We start from the raw sequence: 26,329 nt of genomic DNA on the forward strand, positions 1-26,329 counted from the left end.
TGAAATACGTTGCAGTGTTGATCTTTTTATTAAGCCAATATCTTTTAAAGCTAAAGATCTAGTGAGTCGTACAGGGAGTTAACTGTGTGTCTGTTTATTGAACTTGATTTACTTCATTGAGCTTTCAATATCATCCGACAAAATACAAAGATCAAAGACATTTCCTGCCTAAGAGGGAAAGTGAACTGCATATTAACTTTTTCATGCTACCAGTGAGACTTCTTGTAAGCCAACCAATGGAATAACTGCATTGCAGACACATGAATCTTAGGAATTAGACCTGCAGAAAAGCTGCAGTCATCAGCTATAGCTTCTTTCAGAGTAAATTCCCTTTTCCATGACTGTGAGCTGTTAGAATGCCCATTTTACTCTGACTGTATTCCCATTTGAACTCATGATAAAAGCAGGCTTTCAAAGCTGTTGTAAACTGAGTTCTCTTTTTGCCTACTCATTTAAAAAACAAGTACTAGAACTTGTCTTACAGCAAAAACGAAGTTCACTGATTTGTTCTGTTCACGTGTTGAATTACATTCTGCCAATAATGTGAAATCATATTTCATCCGTTCGCAATGATAGCTCTCTCAAGCTCTATCATACCCTGTAAGCTAGATTTGATAGCTTTGAGACTGAACAGTATCTAACCCTGTGAGAAATTCTGGTTAAATTGGTGGAATCACTTGCAGTAACCATTTTAGGATGTGCACGTCATGTATGAACAAAACCGTATACGATTAGTTTAAAATTATTTTCATGCTAAACCATCTCCAACACTTTCTTTCCTTTCAACATTTTAAATAGGGGTAATTTTGTACTTTTTGGCTATAAAGTTTATGTTCCAATTTGCTTAGAGCCACATACTTTTACGGTTAAAGCCCTGATCCTGCAAACATTTAAGCATATGCTTAATTTTACCTAGTGACAAAGTCTCTTATATGCTGACTAACAAGGTAAAGGCATTTATAAGATTTGGACCTTATTTGACTTTCAGGAAGTCTTTTTACACTTCTCCAAATACTTCAAGCAGCCCTTTTATTGAGCAAACTATGCCTGCAAAGCTACAAAGGAAACCCAAAATAAAAACAGAGATATCTGCACATTTCTCTAAGAAGGATAGTTTTTTCCATTTCAGTTTTAAATGGAAGAGAGAAGGAAGAAGAAAAGTCATAGCAGCACCTGTTACACTGCCTGTTAAACCCATCAACAGGGCAAAATGTGGTATGAACATGGCCATCAGCAGAGTTAACAGGAGAAATGAGCCTCTTACACTCAGAGCAAACAGTGGAGATCTGTAATTGGAATGGTTGCCTCTAGAAATACAAGCATACACAATTTCTGTGGCTGCAAAAAAGGGCAAAGGGTAAGAAAGAAGAGCCTTGGTTAAGAGACAGAAATTCACTAGGGTTTGAAGAAAAGATGGCAGGTTGTCAGTAATAACTTCCTTTGTCTCTTCACCCCAGGTCAAGAATGCAGTCAGCGCAAAGGTTGTTTTCAAGACACAAGCAAAAAAGTGAGTCCAATTCAGCATACATCTAAATTCCCCTGGGTTTTTCATGTTACCTTCAAGTGTGGGAAGAAATATTTGCGAAGTGTAACTGAAAATGATCACCCCTACAGAGACCAAGAAGTCCTCAAACTCAATGGAGAGTCTGAATTTTGCCCAGGACCACTGATGTATTTGCGTGAGACAGTAAGTCATCACTACAAGGATGATAATGAAATGGACCAAGGAGCAAAGCTGGCTGAGTTTGGAAACAATTTTGAGAGTCTTGATAAATATGCAAGGCAGCAGTGTAACAAATGCAATTACAGACCAAGTTTTCTCAGTCATTGGTACATATGGAAAACTATGTGACAGCAAGTTCCCACTAACAACCAGATACAAAATACATGTCATGATCAGTTCCATCACTTGGGTCACATTGACAACTATGCCACCCAGTTTGGGAGAGAGCTTTTTGCAGCAGGCATTCGCAATATCTTCATACGTGTCTCTCACTCTTACGAGCTGCCCATCTTCATTTTCTTCATACAGGCAAGCGATTAGAATTTTGCCTGTGTAACAGCATAATGCTGCAGCCAAGATAATAAGAAACAGGCCACTGTATCCACTGTGGAGAAGCGCATACGGCAATCCTAGGACAAAGATTCCCTGAAAAGGAAAAAGAGAAAGAAAAGATAGCACAAAATCCCTCAGGCGAAATGTTTACTAGAAGCCACACTCCCAAACCTGCCCTCCATTGAACACTGCTTTCACCTAACTGCACGGTGGAAGTACTGCTGCATTCAGCTAAGTAAGTAACAATCATGAGAAATGTGTTTGTTTATGGTAAATGAAATTATCAGCAAAAATAACTGCTCCTATCGACACACATGTAATGATAAGCTGGGAAAGAGAGAATGTGACTGAATGATAGAGTCCGGTTCCTAGTTAATATTTAACACTGATGTGAGTAGAAGCACATTTTAAAAGGTTCATAGGCAGTTATTCAGTCAACATGCATATTAATGAAACAGGTTCAATACCAGCAAAATTAAGCAACTGTAGCATCATCTGTACAAGTTTCATTCAAATGAAAAATAGCACTGTAAATAGATCCAGTAATGACAATTCTCTTCAGGCTAAAAATTGTTAGCAGACCTCTGGAAAGAAAAAGGCATTAGAGTGACGTCAGACTTTGCTCGTGTTTCCTCTGTGGCTTCTGCATGCCTCATGCAGCCTTTGCTCTTGTTAAGTCCACTGCTAAAGTGATTCTTCTCACAGCTGAGATTCTAGACTGTGCAAACGTTTTTAGGTGTTTAAAAATACATGTAAAACATATAAACATACTTTTCTCTAAACAGTTTCTGAAAGGAACAGAATTATAGCTGTTTATCCAGTAAAAAAACTTATGGCATTTTAGTTTCACAGAACACTGTGTGTATTTCTTTGTCTTTTTCCTTCTTTCTTCTCTATATTTAAGGACAAATGACACTTTTATGTGGTTTAATTTCTACCAGCACAAAACCAACAACACCCTTGAATAATAGTTATTCATAAAAAGATCCAATTTAGGAAAGATGCTTCCGTGACATTTCTCTTTTTATGCTACAAAGCTGAAATTAAGGAATGCACATTAGGCAGACTGGTCAGGCATTTTTCTTCTTGATGGTTGAGGAAAGGTAGGGAGGCAACAACATACAGTTAGCTAGTTCTACAGAAATTTTTACTTCAATATTTCTTACAGCACCGATGACATGATGAAATACAAGCATTTATGCTCATGTTTGCTATTCCGCTCTGACAGAAGGACTTGATTTGCATCAAACCTGTCTAAACTCTATTTCTGACCAAACCTGAGCAACCCCATCTGCTCTGCAAAACCCTTGGATCCCTGACAGAAACAGGCCTCCTCGCAGAAGGGGTGACCCGCTTTTCTGCTCTGACTTCCTGAGTGGGTAGTGCCACTGACTGCCTTCAGGAGCCAAAGCAGAAGAGGTGAGTTTAACGGTCTAAGTCTTAATTTCAGACTTTTGCATCCACAATCATGGACATGAGGCCATGCAGGGAACAAGTGTTTCGGGCACGCTTCTGTCTTTGGTGTCTTCTATCAGCTCCCTCAGGTTTTATACCCAGCAGACAGCTTCTGTGAGGGCAGTCTAGGAGCCCAGTTCTGCTGGCGCTCATCAAGAAGGTGGGTGCTTGTCTCAGCTCTGTAGGGTTTCTACCTAGCACCCCACTTCTAAGTGAAACAACTACTCCCAGGCCTGATCCATAAGGAGGGCTCTGAAGATTTTTCAAACACTGAATAATCATCAATGTATAAAAAGTATTCTCCTTTTCTTCCATCCACAAAATAGCAGTCCTTTTTGGGCAGATTGTGGGATGAGCATCAACCAGAGAAGAAAGATTAGAAGTCCTTAAATTAGAGCGCTATTTTTTCTCTAAGTCAATGAGAAAAATGGAGTGCCCATCATATGAATGAGCAGCATTGCCTATTGCACCAGGCTTCACTCTAGGTGCAGATATCTTCAGCTTTCAGCTGAATCAGAGCTGGAAGAATCATATTAAATACATGGCCTAGTATATTTTGATTAAAAAGGTCTATGCCTTTATGTACTGAAACAGAAGTACCTCAGTTATTATTACTGATAGAATAGTAAAGTTATTGACTAGATACCTTTTTTGGTTGTTTAATGACTTCATTTACAGCAATGGTTTTGTATAATTCACAGGTGCCATCTCATTTACGAGCTGGGACATTTGGCTACATAGCTTGTGGTACTTCAGTCACCCAAATCTCCCCACTCCAATGGCTTAGCTCCATTCTAATACAGGTCTCATGACCCAATTAGCTTGCAGTGTAATTAGCATTTCTTTTGTGCATGAACTTCACAGAAGTGTTCAAAATTCTACCATTTTCTGCCATCTAACAGTCTACTTCCTTAAAAAGACTAGATATCTGGCTGTATCCAGACTGCAGGTAGCACACGTGTAACAGTAGCTTTTGGTATCATGCCGTTTTTAATCGTGGCTTGGACTGACTGGCAAGTTAGGTAGTTGCCTAAAGAACAACATGTGTTTTCTTTCCTATGAAAACAATCCTTGGAGAACATTTACATAACAGATTGAGTTTAAAAGCATCACAAATAAACCAAGTGCATGAAAAAATCAGGAAGATAAAAGCCAGAGAGTCATCTTCCATATTAACACACGAACAATGATATTTTCTCAGTTCCTTGTAGTTTGTAGCAAGCTTATCTCATTTGGTCCGTACTCACAGCATTATTATTTCGCCCCTTAACCTGCATTTGGGAGTTCAAACGGTATCTGCTGACCCAAAGGGTCACTGTATAATTAAACCGCAGGTAAGTGTCAGCACAGGCCTTACCCACACAATGGCTTCTCCCCTGCTGAATTTAGTCCATTAACATTTATATGACTAACCTCAACCTAAACCAAAGCATAAGTCTTTCAGAGATGTTATCACATTAGACAACCGTTTACAGTCTTCCCCACAGGTGTCTGCTTTTCCACGCTTAATTGTTAGTTTAATCAGAGCATAACATAATTCTAACCTCTACCATCTCCTTGCTGTTGTTTATATCAAATAATTTTATTTGGTACCTAACACAGACCACAGGATGATAGAGGTGGGGTTTTTTTGTTGGGATTTTTTTTCATCTTCTGAATTCAGACCTTATTAAACAAACCCATTTTTGCACTCTGTATATTCTTTCTTAAAATTATGTATCAGTGATTGCCAATTTCAAATCACATACAGTGAGTTAATTTCTAAACTGAAACTTTCTACAGAAACTGTAAGTTTTCCTTTCATCTGATGTTTGACATCTTTTCCCCAGAGTTTGTAAACAATAGCTGGTGAGATTTGTGTAAGGGACTTACCGTTTCTGTGTCCTTCAGGTTTCAGCTAATAATAGAAAGCAAACATTGTGGACATAACTGGTTTTGCAGCTTTTTGGATACAGAGCATGGTTAGTAGAGAGAAATGGGAGAACTCTGAACATGCCAATTCAGTGAAATGACAGTGCTTTTCCTGCCTTGACAGAAATGGTTTTTCCATTTAAAAAAAAAAAAGTTTCAGGTATCAGCATGTTGTCAGCTTTCTACAAAATATCCAGAAATGTTATTGATGGCCACGAGAGCTCAAAGAACAAAAGACCCTTTGTCAGACTTCAGACCTCATTTTGGATTTGATCTTCTGTTCTTACCTTTCCAAAACCAACACTTTCTATTAGGACCGCTTCATGAACACCTGTTACACCACTTGTCAACGCACATTCGGTCCAGCCTGGCCCCAGCACTTGCTCTTATTGAGCCTTCTGATCCTGTGTTCTCGTGTACAAATTATGGCACAGACAGCCTTAGCTGTGAGGCATCAATTAAAAATGAGCAGCAACCGTTTCTTAAATTGCCTCCCAGCTCTTAGTTTTAGCGTTCTGTCTGGGAAGTGTTCCTGTCTGAGTGGTTTTATTTTCAACTGTTCTAGTGCTAAGTCAATGTTAGCTCTAAATATGCTGTTTTAAGGTGATCTGTTTGTAAAATAGAATAGCACAGGGAAAAAGCACTCACACAGTTGGGTACAGGGAAGATGGAGTTTCTGAAACAGCCCTCTCTCATGTCCCAGCCTGAATGGTTGTGTTATTTGCCATCACTCCATCCACCCTGTATAGGGAGGGACCCCAAGCTGGCCCAGCGGGCTGCATCTTCCCTTGTCTCCCAAGACGTTTGCAAGACTTGGGTATTTTCACCCTAGATTGAGAATGGAGGTGGACTGTTCTTTGTCCATGAGTGAATACGTGTGCCTGGGTGGAGGTCCTTGTCAGACACCCAGAGTAGACTTAACCATAGGCAGCTAGGCCTAGAAAGAAGAAAGGACTGAGGGCTGAACTGGTGATCGGCCTTTGAAGAAATGGCAAGGACAAGGGCAGAAAGGGCATGTAAGGAAAGGTCAGTCTCAGCTAGAAGCTATTTACTAGCCTTGTCAGAATACCCACAAGCGGAAGCAACCAGGTATGACAGCTACCACCAGAAATTACCAATCCACGTACAATGCAAAACAAGCAGATCAGGATTTCCAGATTACATCTGCACATTAAACTGTTTTTGCATTTCTCGATAGCTGGACTGCAATATTTGAACTACATGAGAGTGTTTCCCACACCAGCAAAGCTGGTTGCTTGTTTAAAAATACTAGGTATCTAGATTAGTGTAGAATGCAAAAAGTGTGCCTTCTGCTATCATACCACTGTTTGACACTGCTTCACCTCAGGGCAAGCACCTCCCCAAGGAATAAAATGTGCTTAGAAAAATGCATAAATAAGCACAGTCAAGCACTCTGAGAAAATATAAAAATTCCTTAATGTTCAGTTTTAAGACTTTTTAGTCCCAGGTAAAAAGCTTCGTTTCATAGGCTGTTTTAACCTGCAATATGACACTTTGAAAAACAAAGCAGATGATTGAAAGGCAATTAAAAAGTAAAGCAGATCAAATCATGGTCAGAGTTGAGACATGCCAAAAGACACTGAAATAAAATGGAGTAAAAAGCAATGCTAAAAAAAAGAGAGAGAAAAAGATTTCACCTTAGACTTAATCAGATGGAAAAATAAATTAAGAAATCAAGAAGAATTTAACTGAAAATTATTCAGTTAGTACAGTTCTCCTATATGCAGAATACATGCTAATATGCCAGACTGCTGAATTTTAGCTCTGATTGCCTTTCTCACTATCTGTAGCTACTCCACTGGAACAGTTCATTTAAGCCTAACTATTTTCCCAACTATGTATTTGATTCTCCACATGAACATGGGTTAGGCATAGAAACTATATAGGAAAGCCTCCTCCAAGGATCTTCTTGGAAGAGTAGGGAGATAAATTGAAGAACCCTGTTTTTCAGTACACTTTCACAAAGTATTTAATTATGTTGTTTAGCATTTGTTGTCATTTAAAATAAATCATTGTCCAGAACCAATGCAAGCCTGTGTTGCTGTGGTATTTCCATGAAGATACAACTTCATTAGCATTAAATTAAAAAACGTAGCAAATCTCTTAATCTCATGCCATAATAACAGAGCTACTTGCTTGTTGACCTCCATGGTATTTTTCCTTTCTCAGCCACCACTGTGATCAATGGTGATTTTGTATCTTCTTCCAGATCGCTGTTGACTACATTGAATAATACTGGACTAGATGCCAATTATTCTACTAGATAACCTCCTAACCCTACTAGAAACTCATTCCTTTGACAATAGATCCACACTGACAGTTACTTTTTGGGGATCTGTCACTTAGGCAGTTGTTAATGCATTTAAGATGTAGTCTATTGTTGCACTAATTTTTAAATTAGAATGTTAGGTATTAATATGTCAAAATTCCTTTTAAAAATCTAAATATATTATTTATCTTTCACTGCCTGTATTACAATCTCATCAAAGAATTATATCAAGTGTGTTTAATAAGGACTGTAAGGACTTTGTCTCCAAAACCATAATGATTGGCACTAATTATATTCCTAGCTTTTTATTCTGTATCAATTAAAACCTGTATTAACAATTACATTCTTTTTCTCAGAATTGTTGCCAGGTTTCACTAGTCAGGATTTAACTGGCTTTTTAAATATTGGAATGATATCCACAATCTCCTGAAAATTCCACACGTAATAGCGATTGAATAAGAGTATTATCAGGTCAGGTGTATCTTTTGTTACATCTCCCGAGTGCAAACTTGCTGGGCATTCTGCTTTCAAAATATTAATGAGATACATCTTAACATCCATTTTAAATAGTAACTGTAGTTATCTAATAGTCAATTGTCCAAGTCCAAGCTTGGAAAAAATAGACACCTCAATTTGTACCTCACACCTATCTTAAGATAGGTCGTCAGCAGAGCTGAGATGAATTTCCTTTCAGAGATGCCTGTTTCTCTTGCTGGGCAAGAGAATATGTACACAATGGAGTGTAGACACACAGCTTAGAAACTCTGAGAGTTAGCTTTTAAATGTCTTATGCAGAATAGCATGATGCCCATCCTGAAAAACTACAAAATGGCCCACTCTTCTCCCGTGCTATGAGCACATCCTCCTGATTCTCTACAGAGACTACTTATGAACAGTTGCCTGTTTTTTCAGAGACAAGAACAATTGTAGAACCTCCCTCTACTGCTAATGTAGGATATCAGTGTAGCAAAATTCAGTGAGAGATCTCAGAGAAGAGGAAGGTGCTTTTACATTAGAAAATCTCTAAGTTGATTTTAGTCGTGCTCACATCCACATACTCAACAGCACTGGGGTGTGTGTCCTAGTGGCTTGGCCAGGATCACTTGTGTGCTCCTGGAGGACAAGGGATGCTGGCAGTCAAGTGCTCACTATGGCTGTGGGGTTCATCTTGACTAGTGATGCCAAACAGATTTTGGGGATTTACCTTCTATACTCTTTTGGAGTGGATGCAGTTTTGAATCTTTTGCCCCATTATTTTGCCTCATCCCTCATAAATAGTAGGAAAAATTCCTGAATTTCACAATACTGTTGCTTTCCTTATCTGCATGTCTTATAGATAGTGTCCTCTACTTCATTCCCTTAACACTTATCTATAGGTCTGTTTTTCTACCTCTTCATTTGAATGAGATCACATATGTGGTGCTCTGTAGCAGTTAACGCATACCTTCCCTTTTAACTTTGTTCTGCTGTTTGTCCTGGTGCTTTTAGACAAACATACACAGTCACATATAGAGACACACATTTCCATTCATACTTAATTTATACCACTATTAGTATTTCTGTTTCAAATTTTTACACTAAGCCTATCCTTTTTTCCCCCTAATTCCTAAAAATTGTTTTCTTACTGTCCTAATCCCTGGGAGATGCATTTTTTCCTAGTGTCTTTGGGTTCCTGTATTTCTTTGCTACACTTCATAATTTATAATTTACAATGATTACTCTCACCTTTCCTTTCTCCCTTTTGCTATTTTTTATTTTTTAAAATTTTAATTGATACATTCACTTCACACTTGAAGTAGGAGGGGTTTTAACACACAGGTGTACTATTTCTTAATTATGAGATGTGGCTTCTGGACATCTCATAAAGTCTTGTTAACCAACTTGCAAATTGCTTTCACAATTTGCTGTCTGTATTTATTCTTCCTAATCAATTATCTCTCATAATTTTCTCCAGGTTTGTAAAATTCACTCTTTCCAAGTACCAAGTATATATATTACTGTCCTCTGTTTTCCCATAATGAATGTAATTAGATCCACTGATCTATTCATCTTTATTCAATGTAATGAGGCTCAAAATAGAATTACCTTATGCTAGGTTCAATACCTTTTGTGTTAGATAATTATCATCTATCATTTTTAGAAACTTTAATGATGTTTTACTACAGACTGCATACAACCTCCAGCATAGGCCTTTAAAACTGGTCACCAAGAGCAATACAATTTTTCTTTCCAGACAATAGCTCTAACACAGATAACCATCTCTCTAACATAGAGTGCCACCCTCACTTCTTTTACCTACTCTTTTTTTGTAAACATGTTTTATCTAATTATTTTTAAATTCCAGTCGCATAAATCATCCCACCATGTATTTGCAATATCAGTTATATCCTATTTCTTCTCAGCAGTAAGAATTTCCAGTTCCCTAGCTGACTCCTGGCACTGCTCTACAGACATCAGGAAAAGAATTCATCTGCTTTCCCACTCGCTTCACAGTTTGTTCACAGCTCAGCTGAATTTGAATTAAAAAATACTACAAGCTGTTCTGTGGAAAACTTCAAATATCGTCCATGGCCTGTATGACCTTAGCAGCAGATCCATCTCCTTTAATGTCAGTGAAAAATCTTCCTTTAACTTCAGGGATGGTTGAATTAGACCCCAGCAATCTTGTTCTTCCTGATTTTTCTTATTCTTTCTCTCTGCCATTGCCAGCCTGTTTTAGCTGCAGGGAAGCAAGTGGCTAAGGTGTTTATTCTGTGATTAATGCCTGCAATCACCTTATATACTTAGAGAAACTTTAGAAGTGGTGTTCTGTCAATTCTTCAGGTCTCATAAACAGATGATAAGGCAGATAGACTGCTCAGGAGATGCTGTGATAAGATAAGCAAGTAAGGAAGTTGCATCGTGTGCACTGCAAAATGTATGTGTCCATTTGACTGACAGAAGCCACTGATATTGTTCTCCTTTTAGTGGCCAGATTAGTCTTAAGAATCTCCTAAAGATTAGGAAGGGGAACAGAGGAAAGAAAAAGACTCAACAAAAAAGGAATTGCTGCTATTGAGTGTGACAGCTGATCCAATTGGCTTTGCTATTGGTTTAAATACTTCTTCTAAAACTGAAATAATATGCTTGATGCTTAATTCTGCATGGTTTGATGGAAGATATTAGTTTGCATAAATTCAGAGTTGTCTGCAAGAATGCATTGAATCACACAAAGTAAATCTCCCAAGCAAATTACGTTTTAAGAAATTATGTTATTTTGCTTGGTCACAAAGGAGAAAGCGGGCTTTGGTAAAAGAATGCGGGCTTTTATTACATGTTATGTAGCAGAGAGGAAAAAGTAAGGCAGTCAAAACTAAACCAAATGTTATTTTGAAAGTTAGTAGTGGTGAGCAACATGGACTCACTGGCTGCTTACCTATTTCCCACATTATAGCTCATCATGGATTCTCAGGTTTTCACCTGAAGGCAGGCAAGTACTCAAAACATCCAGTACAGCAACATGTGAGTGAGTTTCCATGAAAATGTGGTCAAAAGAGCTTGAGGGGAGGCAGAGAGGGGACCTGGGGAGACTAGAAGCAAAGCAAAGCAGTGGGGAGCCAAATAACTTTATTTGTGTTTGAACTGACGTAACAAAAGGAAGAGTTAAAGTGCACAGAAAGTTCAAACTCAGGCCAGGAGAAAGCATTTGGCTTGTTAGGAGTTTTTCTTGAATGCTGCCTCTATGGGACAAGCCACAGTTCTTGTTACTTTTAACAAGTAAGGCTGAAGAGGAAATGGAAAAAACCTAACCCGTGCTACAAAGAACTTTGCACTGGAACAAACCTTGTGCACCTCTGAGAGGTGAAAAGGAAACCAGGTTATATCTTGTAGAAGCTGGGTTATACTTTCTGAAAGCTGGCATAGGAATTGTCATGACTGCATGCAGAATAAAAGGTGACTGAATCCTCCCCTGGCTAATATTATCCTGTTCTTTCCTCAGCACAGACCCAACCACCAATTTTAGGTGGACTCTTACTCACACTATAATGACTCCCAGAGCTCCGTGTATGAAGGCAAAATTTGTCTTACAGCACTGCCTGGAGAGAATACAGTTAATAGTCTGGATGAAAGACGTAAATAGTGGTGTACTATTATTTTTGGTCTCTAGGAACCAGTAAACTGATACAGAGTATCATAGTATATTCTTGTACGGAATACATGAGAAAAGATGCTGTCTTACAATTAGGCTGGGTGTAGACAACAAATCTTTACTGCTTTTCCTCTCTTAACCTCAGGTTAACTTCAGTGGCACCCCTGGAGGCTTCTACCTTTAGGACGAAAGAAGCAGCAACTGATTTTACTGCTGGTATTTCATCATGCACAGATACAGATAAAGTTGAGGTTGCAAATGAATTCCCGTAATGGAGGTGTCTCTCCCCTATAATGACATAAAAGATAAAAGCATTCTTAAAATTAAACAAAGTAGAATAATTCACCTAATTTCAAGTAGATTAGACAAACATTCCCAAATATGTATAATTAATAATAAAGAGAAAAACTAAAGATCAGAAAAGAAATGTGACTAAGTTTTCTGGCATGCCCTGAGTACTCGGCATAAAAGCAAAGTTATTTAAGCTCTCCTTTTTTAAAAAAATTAAATTTTGAATATAGTTATGCATTGTGAAACCAGGCATATGGCATATAAAATGCATGCCGAAGATGTCTTTCTAAGGTCTCTAGATGTAAAATACTTGAAGTATTACTACTTGAGGAGGTATTTCTCATTCTGTTTGTACAGACTGTGACATAGTGGTTCTTGACTTCTACTGGCTCATGAACAAAAGTGCTGGAGTTATAAAGTAAGTTATATTCCTTTTCTGTGTTTTTTCTTCTTATTTTCCTCTTTTTTTAAAATTTATTTTCTTGGTCTGTAGCCGCACTGGAAAGACTTGGAGACAGGATGCTGTCTGGAAACAACAGCTGAGGATCTCTGGATGAACAAACTGGGGACCTTGATTATTCTTGACCTTTGACAAAGACCTCAGGTTTATTCTTAACTTTTAGATACAAATAATGTCTGTATGGATAGAGATAAAAACAATTCTTTCATTATTAAAACAAAGTTAGTTAAGTAATTGCTGTAAAAGTTTGTGTATTTAAAAAAATAGTTGAATTTCTTTTTCTTAACCTGAGCCATTCTAACAGTAGAGGGAAAACTTCTCAGCTCTATTGGATCTCTCCTTTGTTCATACTCCAGTGTTGAGAGCTGTAGTGATTTCATATTTGAGAAATTTATTTTAAGGCTGCATTTAGTTTCTGTTCCTTTCTCCTAAATAACTTCCATTTCTCACATTCAAATTTTTAGGCAAAATCCCAATTTATTCATGAGGTGAAATTAAAGGATTTTAGGTGAAAACTCAGTGATTATTACTAAAGTTACTAAAGTGACTACTGTTTTTACTTTCTGGTACCGAAGGAAATGATCACTTCTTAGCATTTATGAATTGGATTAATCTCACCCAACTTTTTCTCCCTAAACCAAACATTTAATGAATAAGTACACACATAAGCAGAAAAGACATACATCACATCTACCTTGCTTTGAGGAACACTTATTAGTAATGGGATTCCTAACTTTGCCTATCTAAATATAGCAAAAAGTGAAGCTAATCTGCTAGCTCTGGAAAGGATGGATAGAAATAAGGATCACCAGAGGACTATTCATTCCAACAGTGTAGGGCACTTATTTTAGGATTTGTGAATCTCCATCAGAAATGCCTATCTCTCGATATCGTCTATAGAGTGAGATGAATTCCTTTACAAAGGCCATGAGACTGTGAGGTGCCCAGGAAGAGCAAAGGAAGAGCAGGAAGCTGGATAACTTGGGAACATGACTGCACCAGGGGAGGCAGGGACAGGGGGGAAAAGGTGTCATTAGGTAAACTGGAGAACACTAGAATGTAAGGTTGTGAACCATATGAGGTAGCAACAAGGGGTAGGAGAATATGATGAGCAAGAGGCTGTGCAGAAAAATGACTGGATAAGAGAAATATCCAACTATAGGCATAAACCAGGAATAAGTAGAAAGCTAGAGGGAAAGTATGAATTATGCAGCTGATTATCCTTCCTGATTAGGAAAGGAAACCTTCAGGGTGGAATGGCAGCTCCTCACGATTTAGGAGATAGCAAAGAGCCTCTGAAGTCCCATCCAAGCAGCCTACAGTTTTGTGCAGGTATTTTATTTTTAACTGGAGATGTCAACAATAAAAAGTACAAAAGGAAGAGCTCAGAGCAGCTGGCTTTCCAGCAAAAGTTAAAAAAGTCAGCAGGCAAGCAAAACCAACAAGAGCAGGAGTGGAGAACTCATTTTAAACTCCGGATCCCAATTAAAGCTTAGAAGAAGATTTTTAAGTCCCTTAACGGAAGGTGGCTGGGGAGATGTCATTTGGAGCTGCAGAAATCATGCAGACAATGAGACAAGAGAATGGCTTTAAAGTGTAGTGAGATAGAATAGACCTCAGTGCCAACTTCTAAATGTGATACAAACAGTAAAATGAGGGAACAAACAGTCATTATAAAAGAAAAAACAAGATAACTTCTTATAAATAACTTTCTTATGAAAGATAAATATTATAACTTGCATCGTATGATTCTTATACCCATGTTTACATTTCTTCAGGCTTCAGTAGAACTATTCGTAATTTCTAAAATACCCAGATTTAGTTTGAAATAATCAAACTAGAATGGGTTTTAAAACTGAAAAAAATCCTCTGCTTATCAAACATGTCTGAATCAAACATGTTTCTAGAGGGGAAAACTGAGCAATAAAAAACCCCTATCATGAATGGAAATACACATGTACAGTAAAGGCAAAAGCTGAAGCTACCATTGCTACTGATAACATAAACCAACCCAAAATGTTTGCTCTAGGGACCTACAAAACATAATCTGCTGGTGCTGTTGTTTGTGCCAGTTCAAGAAACGGACTGAGAGAAATTGAAATGGATAGCAGAGTATGTGTGTATGAGTTGAAGTGAATGTTTCCTCACTTTGACTCATATGTTTACATTTTTGAGAAGTAAATATTAAATTTGATTTTTTTTTTGTTAGCTATTTAGTGAACACAGTATTGTACATATGGCAAAACTAGTGCCACTGGCCAAGAATACAGAGAAACATTGCCTTCCAAGAAACATGGTGTGTGTGGGGAGAAGAGGGAGAATAGATGCAAATAGAAGTCAATTTCTTTTATTTAGCTTTAGGGGCAAAACGTTTTATACAGCTTACTGTGCTAAAACTAGGTTACAATATATCATCTTCAGTACTGTGTGTAATCAGTGTTTAGGGCTTTTTATTTTCTCAAATAGCTCCATTTGCTCATTCAGACAGAGCTTGTGCCATTTCAGTGAATCCCCTGCTGTCAAGAATTATACACATTGAAGTAAACTGTAGATTAACCATCTACGGATTGTGTGGAAGAAGCTTTACCATTGGAAAGTCTGCTACAGAAACATTACTATTTCTGATTCTATCCGTACATTATAATTCAGATGTCCTTTACTTTCAGCATTAAATTCTCATATACACCTGCAGATGTTGAGCTTGTCAACCTTCCTTTATTCCTTGATGAACCCTAAGGCTCACTCTTTCTTTTTATAAAAAAATGAGCTCCCTTCTGAAAATTTGCTAATGGAAGGGAAGGAAGTTTATAAAAAACAGGAAAGGAATGCTATCTGACAAAATATTTTACTTTCTGCTGCCTATCACTATGTTCTTGCTGTCTTGGGAGGAATGTTACCTTGGGAGAAGTTATATGTCTAAATACGGTTTATTAAAGCAAATTAGCTGAGCTTACACACCTCTTAAGTTTAAGAATAGGGACAGAAAGAACATTTTTAAGAAGAATATTTTCCATCAGTGATAGCTGGTCAGTGGCATGTGCTATAGAGAGGCACAAGTGTAGAAATTATCTCAGCCACAGAAGGCTGGTAAATAATTATAATAGGTAATTTGGGCTTTGTTTGAAAGGTAACTGTCAACATAATATCACAACAATAAAGTACGCAGATAGATATAGAAATTTAAAGTTGCCTAATAATAGTGTTTTTAAATACCATGTGGCCTGCCATGAATTAAAAAAAGGAGAAATGATACCATCTGTTTTCATTCAGCTTGTTAAAAATGCTCTTAGGGATTGATGAGACCAAAAAGCATGGTAGATTAATTTGATTTTAGTGTAGCGGGAAAATACATCAGCTATTCCCTTCACCTGAGGGAGCCAGAGATCCTTGTTCTGCTACAAGTTGTGGTGCATTGGGTTCTCCCATGGAATAAAGTGATCATTGCTTTCAAGCAGCTGACAGTTACTTGATCCTTTTTGGTAACATTTACTATTTCAAAGGGTATAATTCTCGTAATGCTACTATCCATTTATATTTTCTATCACGGTTCTGTCATTCTCTTTCTTGACCATCTGGATTTTTAAGATGGAATGCCCATTTTAATGGCTGAATATTCTAAAGGTACTCTTAATCACATTCATCTGCTGATTTATCTTGTGCTCAGCCCCTACAATGGGTCTTGATAACAAGCAGAATCCATTCTATATAGAAAAAAAGAAGAAATTGAATCAAATGTCAAGCTGATTTATCACAGGCCACATTTAAACAATCATTATTTTGTAAAGAGTTTCTGTAAAATAGAAAACATTTTGAGACTTACTTTCAAAATTGTTTTCATTATTGGAGCACCTGGAAGTCCTTGATTGGAATCCCATTGTGCAGGGCACTGTGCAAAGAAAGTACAAAAAGATGGTCTCTTCTCCAAAGAATTTAAAATCTAAGGGTAAGATAACAGGAAACAAATACAGGCAGACAGGGGAGTCAAGGAAACCATGAGTCAGGACCAGAAACTGTGAGTCAAGAGAGTAAATGGTGGTTTCAATGTAGCTTATAACTGTGAAATTTTCAGCAAAAGGACATTTCTAACAGGATCAGAGGAGTGCAAATAAATATCTTCATATAAGTTCATAAGAATGCTTGTTCAAATATTTAACAAATTGACAATGGTAATTGTAACTGGAAGAACAGAGATCAGAGTCAATAGATGCAGAAAGATAAATGGTAGATTGTTAAAGGAAAATGGGTAGCTTACATTTGATTTGATGGTTGAAGAGGTGCTTGCAAGAGCTGGTGGACACATGGGGCATGGAACCGCATCAGCTTTCCACGTGGGTGTGCATGGGGTGAGCTTAGCAAGGTCAAGGAAGAGCGTGCTACTGTGACCCAGATAGGAAATTATTGGCGCTCAGATAAGAGTTTTAGCCTTGTGGATCAGTAAATCAGACTATGTATTAGTGAGGTTTTACAGTAAAAACAAGCAGAAGCTGGACATAGTCTGAGTGTGAGGATTTAGAAAGAGGCCTGACTGAAAGATCATGCTGGATGATAGGCCTGCATGGCAGCAAGGACAAAGACATTCACAGGCGGTGAAGAAAGGTGGGTGTGGGCAGACTCTGGATGGAAGACAAGGAGCTCTGTTTAGCTGCTTCTACTGACTGCTGAACAGACAGACCAATATTTTATGTGGGCAGCAGAGGGATCTAAATAAGACATGAACTTGAACCGGCCCAGGAAAACACACTCTGCTGTCGTCACACGCTCCCACAGGCGGTGAAGGATGTGGTGTCTATCAATCAGCAGTGTCTGTAGCAGTCCCGAGAGCCTGAGGCTGCTGCAGGTGACGACCTCAGGGAGGAAGGCATGAGGCAGACGTTCGGGAGAGATCGCCAGCGTTTGTTGTGTGCCTGGTTATGGACAGCAGCGTAGAGCGCAGGAGGCTGGTCATGACCCTGTGTATAATTCATGTAATACTTTTCCTTATGAAAAATTATTGCAATGAAAAATACAAATAGAGTGCTGTAGCGTGAGTGTGCTTGTAGTTATCTACCTACCAATGCAAAAGGTTTTTTAGGCATTAACAGCCCCAGAGCAGGCCATCTCCTGGCTGGTTTGAAGGTTTCCTAATGACGAAATCAAAGAAAAAGAGGTCTGGGAGGTGGAGGCACAATGTTCAGGTTTCTGAACGTTACTCACACGTACCATTTATTTTACATAAGTCATGGGACAAATGCAAACTGACACACCCTTTTTGCAAATATATGTAAATGTGCATGTAAAGCACACCTCTGTCACTCGGCAGGCTGTCTATTAAGCTTTAGCAATATTGTTGATGGTGGTTGGCCTTTGAAGAATGGCGGGGTTTAAAGCTCTTGGGTGGAGATATGCTTTCACTTCATTCATGTAACTGTACCTAAGCTGACTGAGATATAACATAGGAGAAATACTCACATCCTCACTAAGGGTATCTGTTGGCAAGCTGAATTTGGCAGCATGCCAAACCAACCTGCCGATTCCAATTAACGCAAAGGTTTGTGTTATTACTGGCTAGAAAGCACTGCTGTAAGGGGAAGAGTTGAGCTGGTCTCTCCCAGCTCCTCCACGGAACCCCGCATCAGCACCTCGGTGCCCATTCCCTGCTCTGGCTCCCTTAGACCCTCAGGGAGCTCCCTCTCGCTGTGGGGCAGGAGGAGAAGGACAGGAGGAAGCAAGTGGGAGGGCCCCAGCATGAGGCCAGGTTTACCTTTGACCACAAAGCTTTGTTCATAGCCTTTACTGGCAAATGAGTTAGAAAGGTGGTTGAAAATCAGTGCCCAAGTACTCAGCTGTGTCTGTGCACTTTTCCTCTTCTCTGTCCTCAAACACACACTGGGTAGTGACAAAACTGCTGTTCCGCACTGGAATGCAGCAGTTAGGATAAGTGCCAGCAAGATCAATGTGCTCTACTACTTGTCTCAGGCGTTCACGCCCAGGTGCTGGCAGCGGGGAGCTGCAGGGTGGCCTCTGTGAGGAAGGGCCGGGGCTGCCCCGTGCCGGACACAGCCGGTCCCAGCCAGCTCTGACAGCCCCACTGCAGGGCATGGCTGAGCCCCGCAGCCAAGATGGCAGCACCTCAGGGAAAGAAAGCCTGTGTAAGGAAGGGCCAAAAACGCCACAGAGAGTAGGAAAGGGACCGTAGGAGTGAAGGACTGAAGTTGAGCATGAGAAAGGGGGGAGGAAGGGTGTCACTTTAATGTTTGTCTTTTTTTTCCCCAATACCAATGCAGTAATCAAACATATATATATTAATTAGCAATAAAGTTAATTTTCCCCAAGTCAAGTCTGTTTTGCCCACAACAGTAACTGGCAAGTGATGTCCCTGCCTTTATCTCGACCCATGAGCTTTCCCACTCCTGTTCTATTTGCTCCCCCTCTGCCCAGCTGAGGGGGGGAGTGAGGGAGCAGCTGGGTGGGAGCATGGCTATTAGCCAAGGCTAACCCGCCATGCTACTGTATGCTTACTTGCTAGTTCCTTTGTCCTTTTATATGCACAAAATTTCAACTAATACCAGCTTCATGTAGGAGGACTATAGCCTCACACCTATAAAATAACTGTTCTAAAAGATTAATAGTAGTACATTTTCCAGATGAAAAGATTTTCAAACTTCTATGACAAGCGAACAATCAACAAGAAGTCTCCGCTTACAAGAAACAGGCACTTGCAAATTCCGCAAGACTTTCCTGACCAGACTGTGACTAACTGGACATCAACCCCAGGATAAGTATACTATCCATTGCAGTGACTTAGCTGCTGTTTCTAAGAATAACCTGCAAGATAATATCGTGGCTTTGAAATTTAGATGCTGAAATATACAGATTTCAAAAGTGCTAGCCAAGAAGAGTTTCAGTTAAAGTTGTTGGAAATGATAGATAACTGACATTGCTAAAAATCAAGTGTCAAATAAATACTTCCATGAAATGTAAAGTTATAATTTGAGGTTCTGAACAGAATTATTCAGATTTCTTTAAGCACAGCAGCACTTCTGGCTACTGTTATCAAAAGGATGTAATATTAGACAGCTGTGTCTACTGACACAACTCAAGTAAAAATCAGATAAAGACACAAAATAAAGGTATTGGTTAAGAATAAATATCTTAAAATATAACTATCTTAAACCCAGTGTAATTGACATATTCAGATTTAAGGCTGAGGTTGCATGTTAAATTCCATATTGAGTATTATACTTTAGAATGTTTCCCTCTCATCTCATATGAGATCATTATCTCATATGATAATTAGCTTAAAACATATCGACATCATAAATTATAGACCATTGTATATCAGTTCTAGCCAAACTATTGAGGCTATTAGAGTCATTTATGGAGGAGGCAGAGAGAGAGAGACACCTCCTGTAACTCTTGCAACTCATCTATTAGGAAATGCAATTTTGGGCCCATGGTGCGGGCAAGCATAATCTAAGGACTGCTTTAACTTCTAAAGATTTTTAATATGTTGTTTTAAGATCTAGAAGGCTGCAAGAATTGCAATACTTTGATCCATTAATTGTGTAACCATGTACTTGTTTCTGGGCTGCTTCAAGAGCTAGTATCGTGCTTTCTGAACCAATTGTCCATATGTTGGGGACTGTCTGTACGTCCAGGGAATAATTTGTGGAGTAGTTATGTTATATCACAGCTCCTACTTGCTGGCAAATCTGACACAGAGGGGCTATGGAAAACTGATTTGCCACTCTTAACATTTCCATAATAGTTACAGCAGAGTATGCTGATGTAAATCCATTCAATGCTCCCTCCATCTGTTCATTGCCCAGATGATGTGACAAACAACATAAAATGCAAAACCTACAAAACAGCAACTTAAATCCCATGAGAACAACCCAAATATTTCTTCCTGGAACAAGAAACAATTTTAGATGAGCCACCTCTCTATGTTTAGGAGTTCTGGCTTCATAACATTTTTAGTGTTTGCAGCTGATCAAGGGAAAAGTAGACTGATATAGTGCATTCTCTAATGAGATTTATGGGAATGGCAGTTAGTTAACTCAAAATCAGTCCACTGCACAGTGCTTACATGTCAAATAAAGAGATTTCTGTGAAGTAGATACAATTTTATTGTTGCAGGATAACACATTTTTGATAAAAAGCTTTTGTGATAGAAAGTAGGGTTGGGAATAGAGAGACTATATATCCTGTATGCAGCCTTCTCTGTGCTACGTGAATATGTGCACAAAACTAAAGAAATCTACTGCAGGGTCTGAGCTGAAATAAAAGGTTATATGAAGTACTGACATATGTCCAGAATCTTTTTTTTCCTCAAGAGAAAATCCAAAGAGACAACCAGGGCACAAACATTAGTTACAGACTCTTCTTCCCTAAAATACATCTTTTATCAATTGCATTGCATAATGGTGACATTCTATCATAGGAAAAACAGTTCTGAGTTTAGATGGCTCTCACCAAGTTCTAAGCTTTTTTTTGATTTCCAGTTGTGGCTATATGGGTTTGTGGTTGCAAACCTATGAAAAATAAATTTGGCCAGTACTGCAGGTGCATTTCAGCTAAAATCATATTAATTGGCATTTTTATGTGCACCACAATACTCCTACAGCCTTGGAATTTTACTTTGTGCTGTCATTTTTTGACTAGCTCCATTTGGAAAGTTGAATTAGTTGCTGGTCCTAGGTTAGATATCAGCATTGGGCATCTCCCTTTAATTTTCAGTACCACCTCTTGATATGAGATGCAGCAGTTTGTTTCCCTCAGATATCTATAATTTAGTTCAGAGTATGACTTTAGCTTCAATGTATAATTCAAGGAAGTTACTGCTCTGGGCACCAGAAAGGATTGACCCTTGTTCTCGAGTCTGGAAAATAAATACTTAAGATCAAGTACTGCAGTGAAGATCTAAGTGGATATTTAGTTAAGTGTGACTAAATTATTTAAGGTTGAGGATGAGAAGATTTGTATTGTGGTACATCTAATGACCTGATGGCGAAAACATTTAGCTTTCTAAGCACACAAGCACATACATATTTATATTTAGAAAATGCTTAAATATGGTGTCAGTAAAGCTTAATGGGAGGGGTATTTAGACACCTTAAAAAGATGTTTGCCTTTATATCTTTAGGGGCATGTCTGCTAATTCTGTTTCTCAGTGTCACTGTGTTTTCCACTTAAGTCTTTGGGAGTTGTTGATGTTCAGTAAGCACTCTAAAGATTTAGTCTGTATTAGCAAGATGAAGGCAGGTAACTCAGAGGAATCTTCATAGAAAAATAAATATTAACTATGAGATATTCTCAAGTGAATCTTTTAGAGTTACATAAATAAAAATGAGCCAAATTGGAACCCAATATGGAAATGTATCTATAATGGCATACCGTGAAGGAAATACAGATATACACTTTCACTTTAAAACATGGTGGTTATTGAAGTGTTGAGTCTTTTCTAAACTAATGTACAATATACAGAATATAAATGTAATGAGCATATTTATGACCACTACTGTAATAATTATTAATTTATTATTGACAAAATTTTTAATAATTATTAATAATACTAATCGCATTATTGTTTTTCCTAGAAGCACTCACAGTAGGCAAGCACCCTATTGTGTCATTCTGTTCACGGAACAAGAAAATTGCCTCTGCCATAGTTATTTCTAATCTTTGGACAACCTAGTCTCTGCAACAGAAGACAGGAGACAAAAGATGGCTACATTAGGTATCAGATGCATTGAATCAAACGGCACATTCAGTGTGCTTTGACACATCATGTTTTACCAAACGTCCAGGGAAGAACTGTGCACTTATATGACACTGTATTTTAAAGATTGTACAAGCATCATAATACTGAAAGCACTTTGGAGCTGCCTGGTAAAGTGGCTGACTTTTTTCACTGTTAAACGTGTTTGTGCTCCTGAGACGTAAGTGGATACAGACTCACAATGGTGTAAATTACAGTTATGCTGAGATGAACATTATTTCACTTCTTTCCATTATTTCACTTCTTCCCTTTCTCTCTCTTGGTTTTCCTCCATTCTTTGTTGCCTTGTACCCTTTCATGATACTATAGAGTGAGTGCCTTTTTCTTTTACTTTGGCTTTCTCTTTCTTGGACAAACATTCTCCATACTGTTTGCAACAATCCTCCTACATGTGGCTGGCAAATAAATAGACTTTATTGTCCTTTGGTTCTGCTGTGAAATGCTGTACCATTAGAATTTAATTACCTTCTTCCTTGTGACTGTTGCTTTGCTTATCTATCCAGCACTACTGTACAAGTCAGTACAAAATTTTTTTGCCTTTTATTGCTATGTACAAGCTAATGCAACTTGCATCACTCTGCCAGATGATGCTGTTCATTGTCCCATTTGAATTAACTCAGCTTTATGGTCTCTGTCTTTACCTAGATTAACTGGATATAGGTTTTCATTTGCCTGTGCAGTGTTGGAATACGAAGCATGTTTCCCTGGAAACTTTAAATGTCTGAAGCAATCATTTACACGTACAATATCGACACCAAAAGTGCACATTTTTTCAGCTGAAGTTAAAAACAAAAGAAAAATGTCTACCTGCTTGTTTGAAAATATTTGCACTTAAAACACTGTAAGAAAACCCTTTATTTAATTTCAGAAACGAAAGATTTAATTGTTGCTATAATAAATCTGGATTGTGAAATAATTTAACTTTTAGGCTAATTGTATTCACCGGAATAACTGTTTAGAACACTTCAGAATTCTGCTGAAATGTTTACCTCTAATTGCCATGCAAAACACTTCTGCCCTTTCCTCTGGGTAAGGCAAAAACAACTGTCATTTTAGCATAGATTGTCTGCACCAGTCAAGAACGTTTGGATTGTTTTAATCATTCTGTTCACAACTCTGACTTTCTCTTCAAAGCTATTCATAGAAATTTCTTCAAACTGTTATTTTTTACTGACAGATGCCCGTTCAATATTCTCTCCTCTCTCCTCCTCTCCTGCCTTTCCCCTTCCCTTTCTCTGCTCTCTACCCTTGTTCCTAAACCAAATGCCAAGGTATTGGGAAATAGGAAAAATACACATGTGTACATAGATTCACATGTGTGCTCACATATGCACTCACATATGCACATATGCAGTTTCACAATGTGTCGTTAGGACACTTCGGTTGTACTATTAATGAAACTGCAGCTCACGGGCTTTGCTATCCTCAGCATGCCTTAGCAGGAAAGCTCAATACAGCTGTAGCCAACTGCTCTTTAATGCTGATTTCTAAAATATTTGACCAAATGAGACCCAACAGCAGTGTGCAACACTCAGCATGCTGAGAGTTTTGACTAAGATCATAGTTACTGATCTGATTGGATAAATTTGTCCTGTTTTTAAACTAGCAACTATATGTTTGATAGTGTTTTTACACTGTGTTATTGGTCTACTTTTTTAACTGGGAGCTATAATATTAATAATTAATAGTAATTGTGTACATAATGACATTCAGGAATTTTTAGGCACTTTGATGTATTTATAGAGGCATTATTACTTTTTTTTTTCAGAAAGGAAAACAATGGGTGAGAGAGAACGTGACTTGCCAAAAGGTCATACAGCAAATATTGACAAAATTGACTTCCAGAATGAAATCTTGGCTTCGGTGAAATCAAAGGCAAAACTCACAGAGACAACAATGGGCTCTCATCCCAGACTCCTGTCCTGACTAGATGCTGCTGAGGGAGACTGAAGATAAAATGTGTTACTAGAATGTAGTTGGGGTATTTTAGGACTTCACGCTTTTATTCACAGCTGAACACTTTCTGAGAATGATATGCTACTGTGCCCTAGATGTTATTGCATTGGCTCTCATGTGGTGGTGCTCATGTTTGAAAATACAGCGGGGTTAGAAATATGTCCTTTTTTTCCCCCTTTGCAGAGCTGAGGGCTGAACTGGATGCATAAACAAATGTTCATCGGCATAATCACAGACTTGTGTGACAATGGAAGGATTATTTTTCTATAATTAAAGTGCCATAAAAAGTGTTTAAGTAACAGTTACTGGGACTAGATGTGTCTGTGGATAATGCTTTCTTCTTACCATGTCAGACAGAAAGTTAGTGGTAATGACAGAATTATGTAAGGAAATGAATCATGAAAAGTGAGAAAAAGAATATGAAACATTTAATGCTAAATTTAAGGATTCAGAAAGATACCCAAATTCCAACAGAATGATGAGACTAAATGCTTTCAGTCTTTTCAACCTGACTATTTTCTTTAACATTGACAAGCATTATTACACTTCTTGTGCTTCATGCTCCAATTTATATCTAGTCTAACTTACATGTCAGTAGATTTATATCTGACGTCAGTCTGGCTTTTACTATCCTCTTTTTATTAGATGTTTACCTCACATTTCTATCAAACATCTCTGTCACCGAATTCAAATAGACTTATTAAAGATAATGTCTGCACTTCCTAAACAGGTGCAATCATCACCTTTTCTTTTTCACCTAGTTTAAATATTTCTTAAACTTTAGCTAACATATCTATCTTTTTTCCCCATTGGAACTTTATTTTTTCAGTGCTAATCTTATGCAGAAAGGTTGAAATATGTTAGTAATAAATTCATAGACATCTTTTAGAATATTGCAAAATGACGGTACAGTTAAGTAAAATAAAGCAGGCTAAGTGATGACCAGGTTTTTCAAATGACGATTGTAATGAGTGGGGAAGTAAAAGGTTACCTGAATGGCATTTGTTACATTCCATCCTGCTTCCCAGCTGGTGATCAGTTTGACCTGGGCACGTGGCAGGGGAGCTGGGGACTTGTATTCTGGATCCTGGTGGCAAACATCAAGCTCAAAGTTCAGGGGTCCATCTGGTTCCTCTCTCTCCTCACTGTGAGCTCTGTTCAGTTCATCTCTTCTAGCAAAATTCACATGCTCTTCATCAGTGTCTAGGCAGCCGTCCCATCTCACCATTCCCAAAAAGAGAGATGGTGTTTCCCTAAAACAGTTGAAAAGAGATGAAAAATTCTGCTTCAGGTGAGCCATCCTGAATAGTGAATATTAAAGTAAAATCTTTCCTTATATGTCTTTATTTTTTTTTAGCAGTTGTACATTGTTAATTGTTTTGTTAGGTTAGACTTGATATTGTAGCTGTGATTAATGAAGTTTGTTGTCCTTAGTTCATTTATTTGTGCTGGTTTCAAATGCCAGCTAAAGAAATATCTCCAGGGTCTTCAACATACTGCCCAGAGTAGTCTGCAGCAAGATTTAGTAGTCTGCAAGCTGCAATTTACAATTCAAATCATTTTTCCTTTTACCTATGGTATCTACGTAGATCAGTCATTCATGAAGCATCTACAGGTGGCTGCAAGAATCTCTTCCTGGAAATTATGCATGTTTCTGATACAAATAAATAGTTCTGCCAAAAGGAAAAAAATGCTTCATTAAAAACTAGAGTTGATGGACTGACTGCTAAGTAAATGCATGTAAACAAGTTCACTTTTCCAGATGTGAGAATTTTCTGCTGTATTTTAATGTCTACAGAGGTCAGTAGAACTTTAAAAATGTTCTTAAAAAAGCTCAAAGTTGCAAGAAGAAAAAAAAAGTAGCTTGTTCATAATGATATCTAATTCACAGTTGCTGGCAACAGTTAGGGGAACAACATAGAGCTGTGATTATATGTTTACTGTATGGAGGTAAATGGTGATACATCATGATTATTCACACTGCAAAATCCTAAAAATAGTATTTACCAAAGTATCCTCTT

The 26,329-nt window shown here is 38.1% G+C and overlaps 1 protein-coding gene across 1 annotated transcript; it reads right to left on the bottom strand.

The window, feature by feature from the left end:
- Nucleotides 1-997: 997 nt before the first annotated feature.
- On the bottom strand, nucleotides 998-25,536 carry LOC140649882 (vesicular inhibitory amino acid transporter-like). The gene is made up of 2 exons (XM_072857719.1): nucleotides 25,300-25,536; nucleotides 998-2,149 (listed from the first exon to the last, which is right to left on the bottom strand). Exons 1-2 carry the CDS (start codon nucleotides 25,534-25,536, stop codon nucleotides 998-1,000), a joined length of 1,389 nt encoding a protein of 462 aa, XP_072713820.1.
- Nucleotides 25,537-26,329: the final 793 nt, after the last annotated feature.

The sequence above is a fragment of the Ciconia boyciana genome, chromosome 3 (assembly GCF_034638445.1).
Source record: "Ciconia boyciana chromosome 3, ASM3463844v1, whole genome shotgun sequence".
NCBI classification, from domain to species: domain Eukaryota; kingdom Metazoa; phylum Chordata; class Aves; order Ciconiiformes; family Ciconiidae; genus Ciconia; species Ciconia boyciana.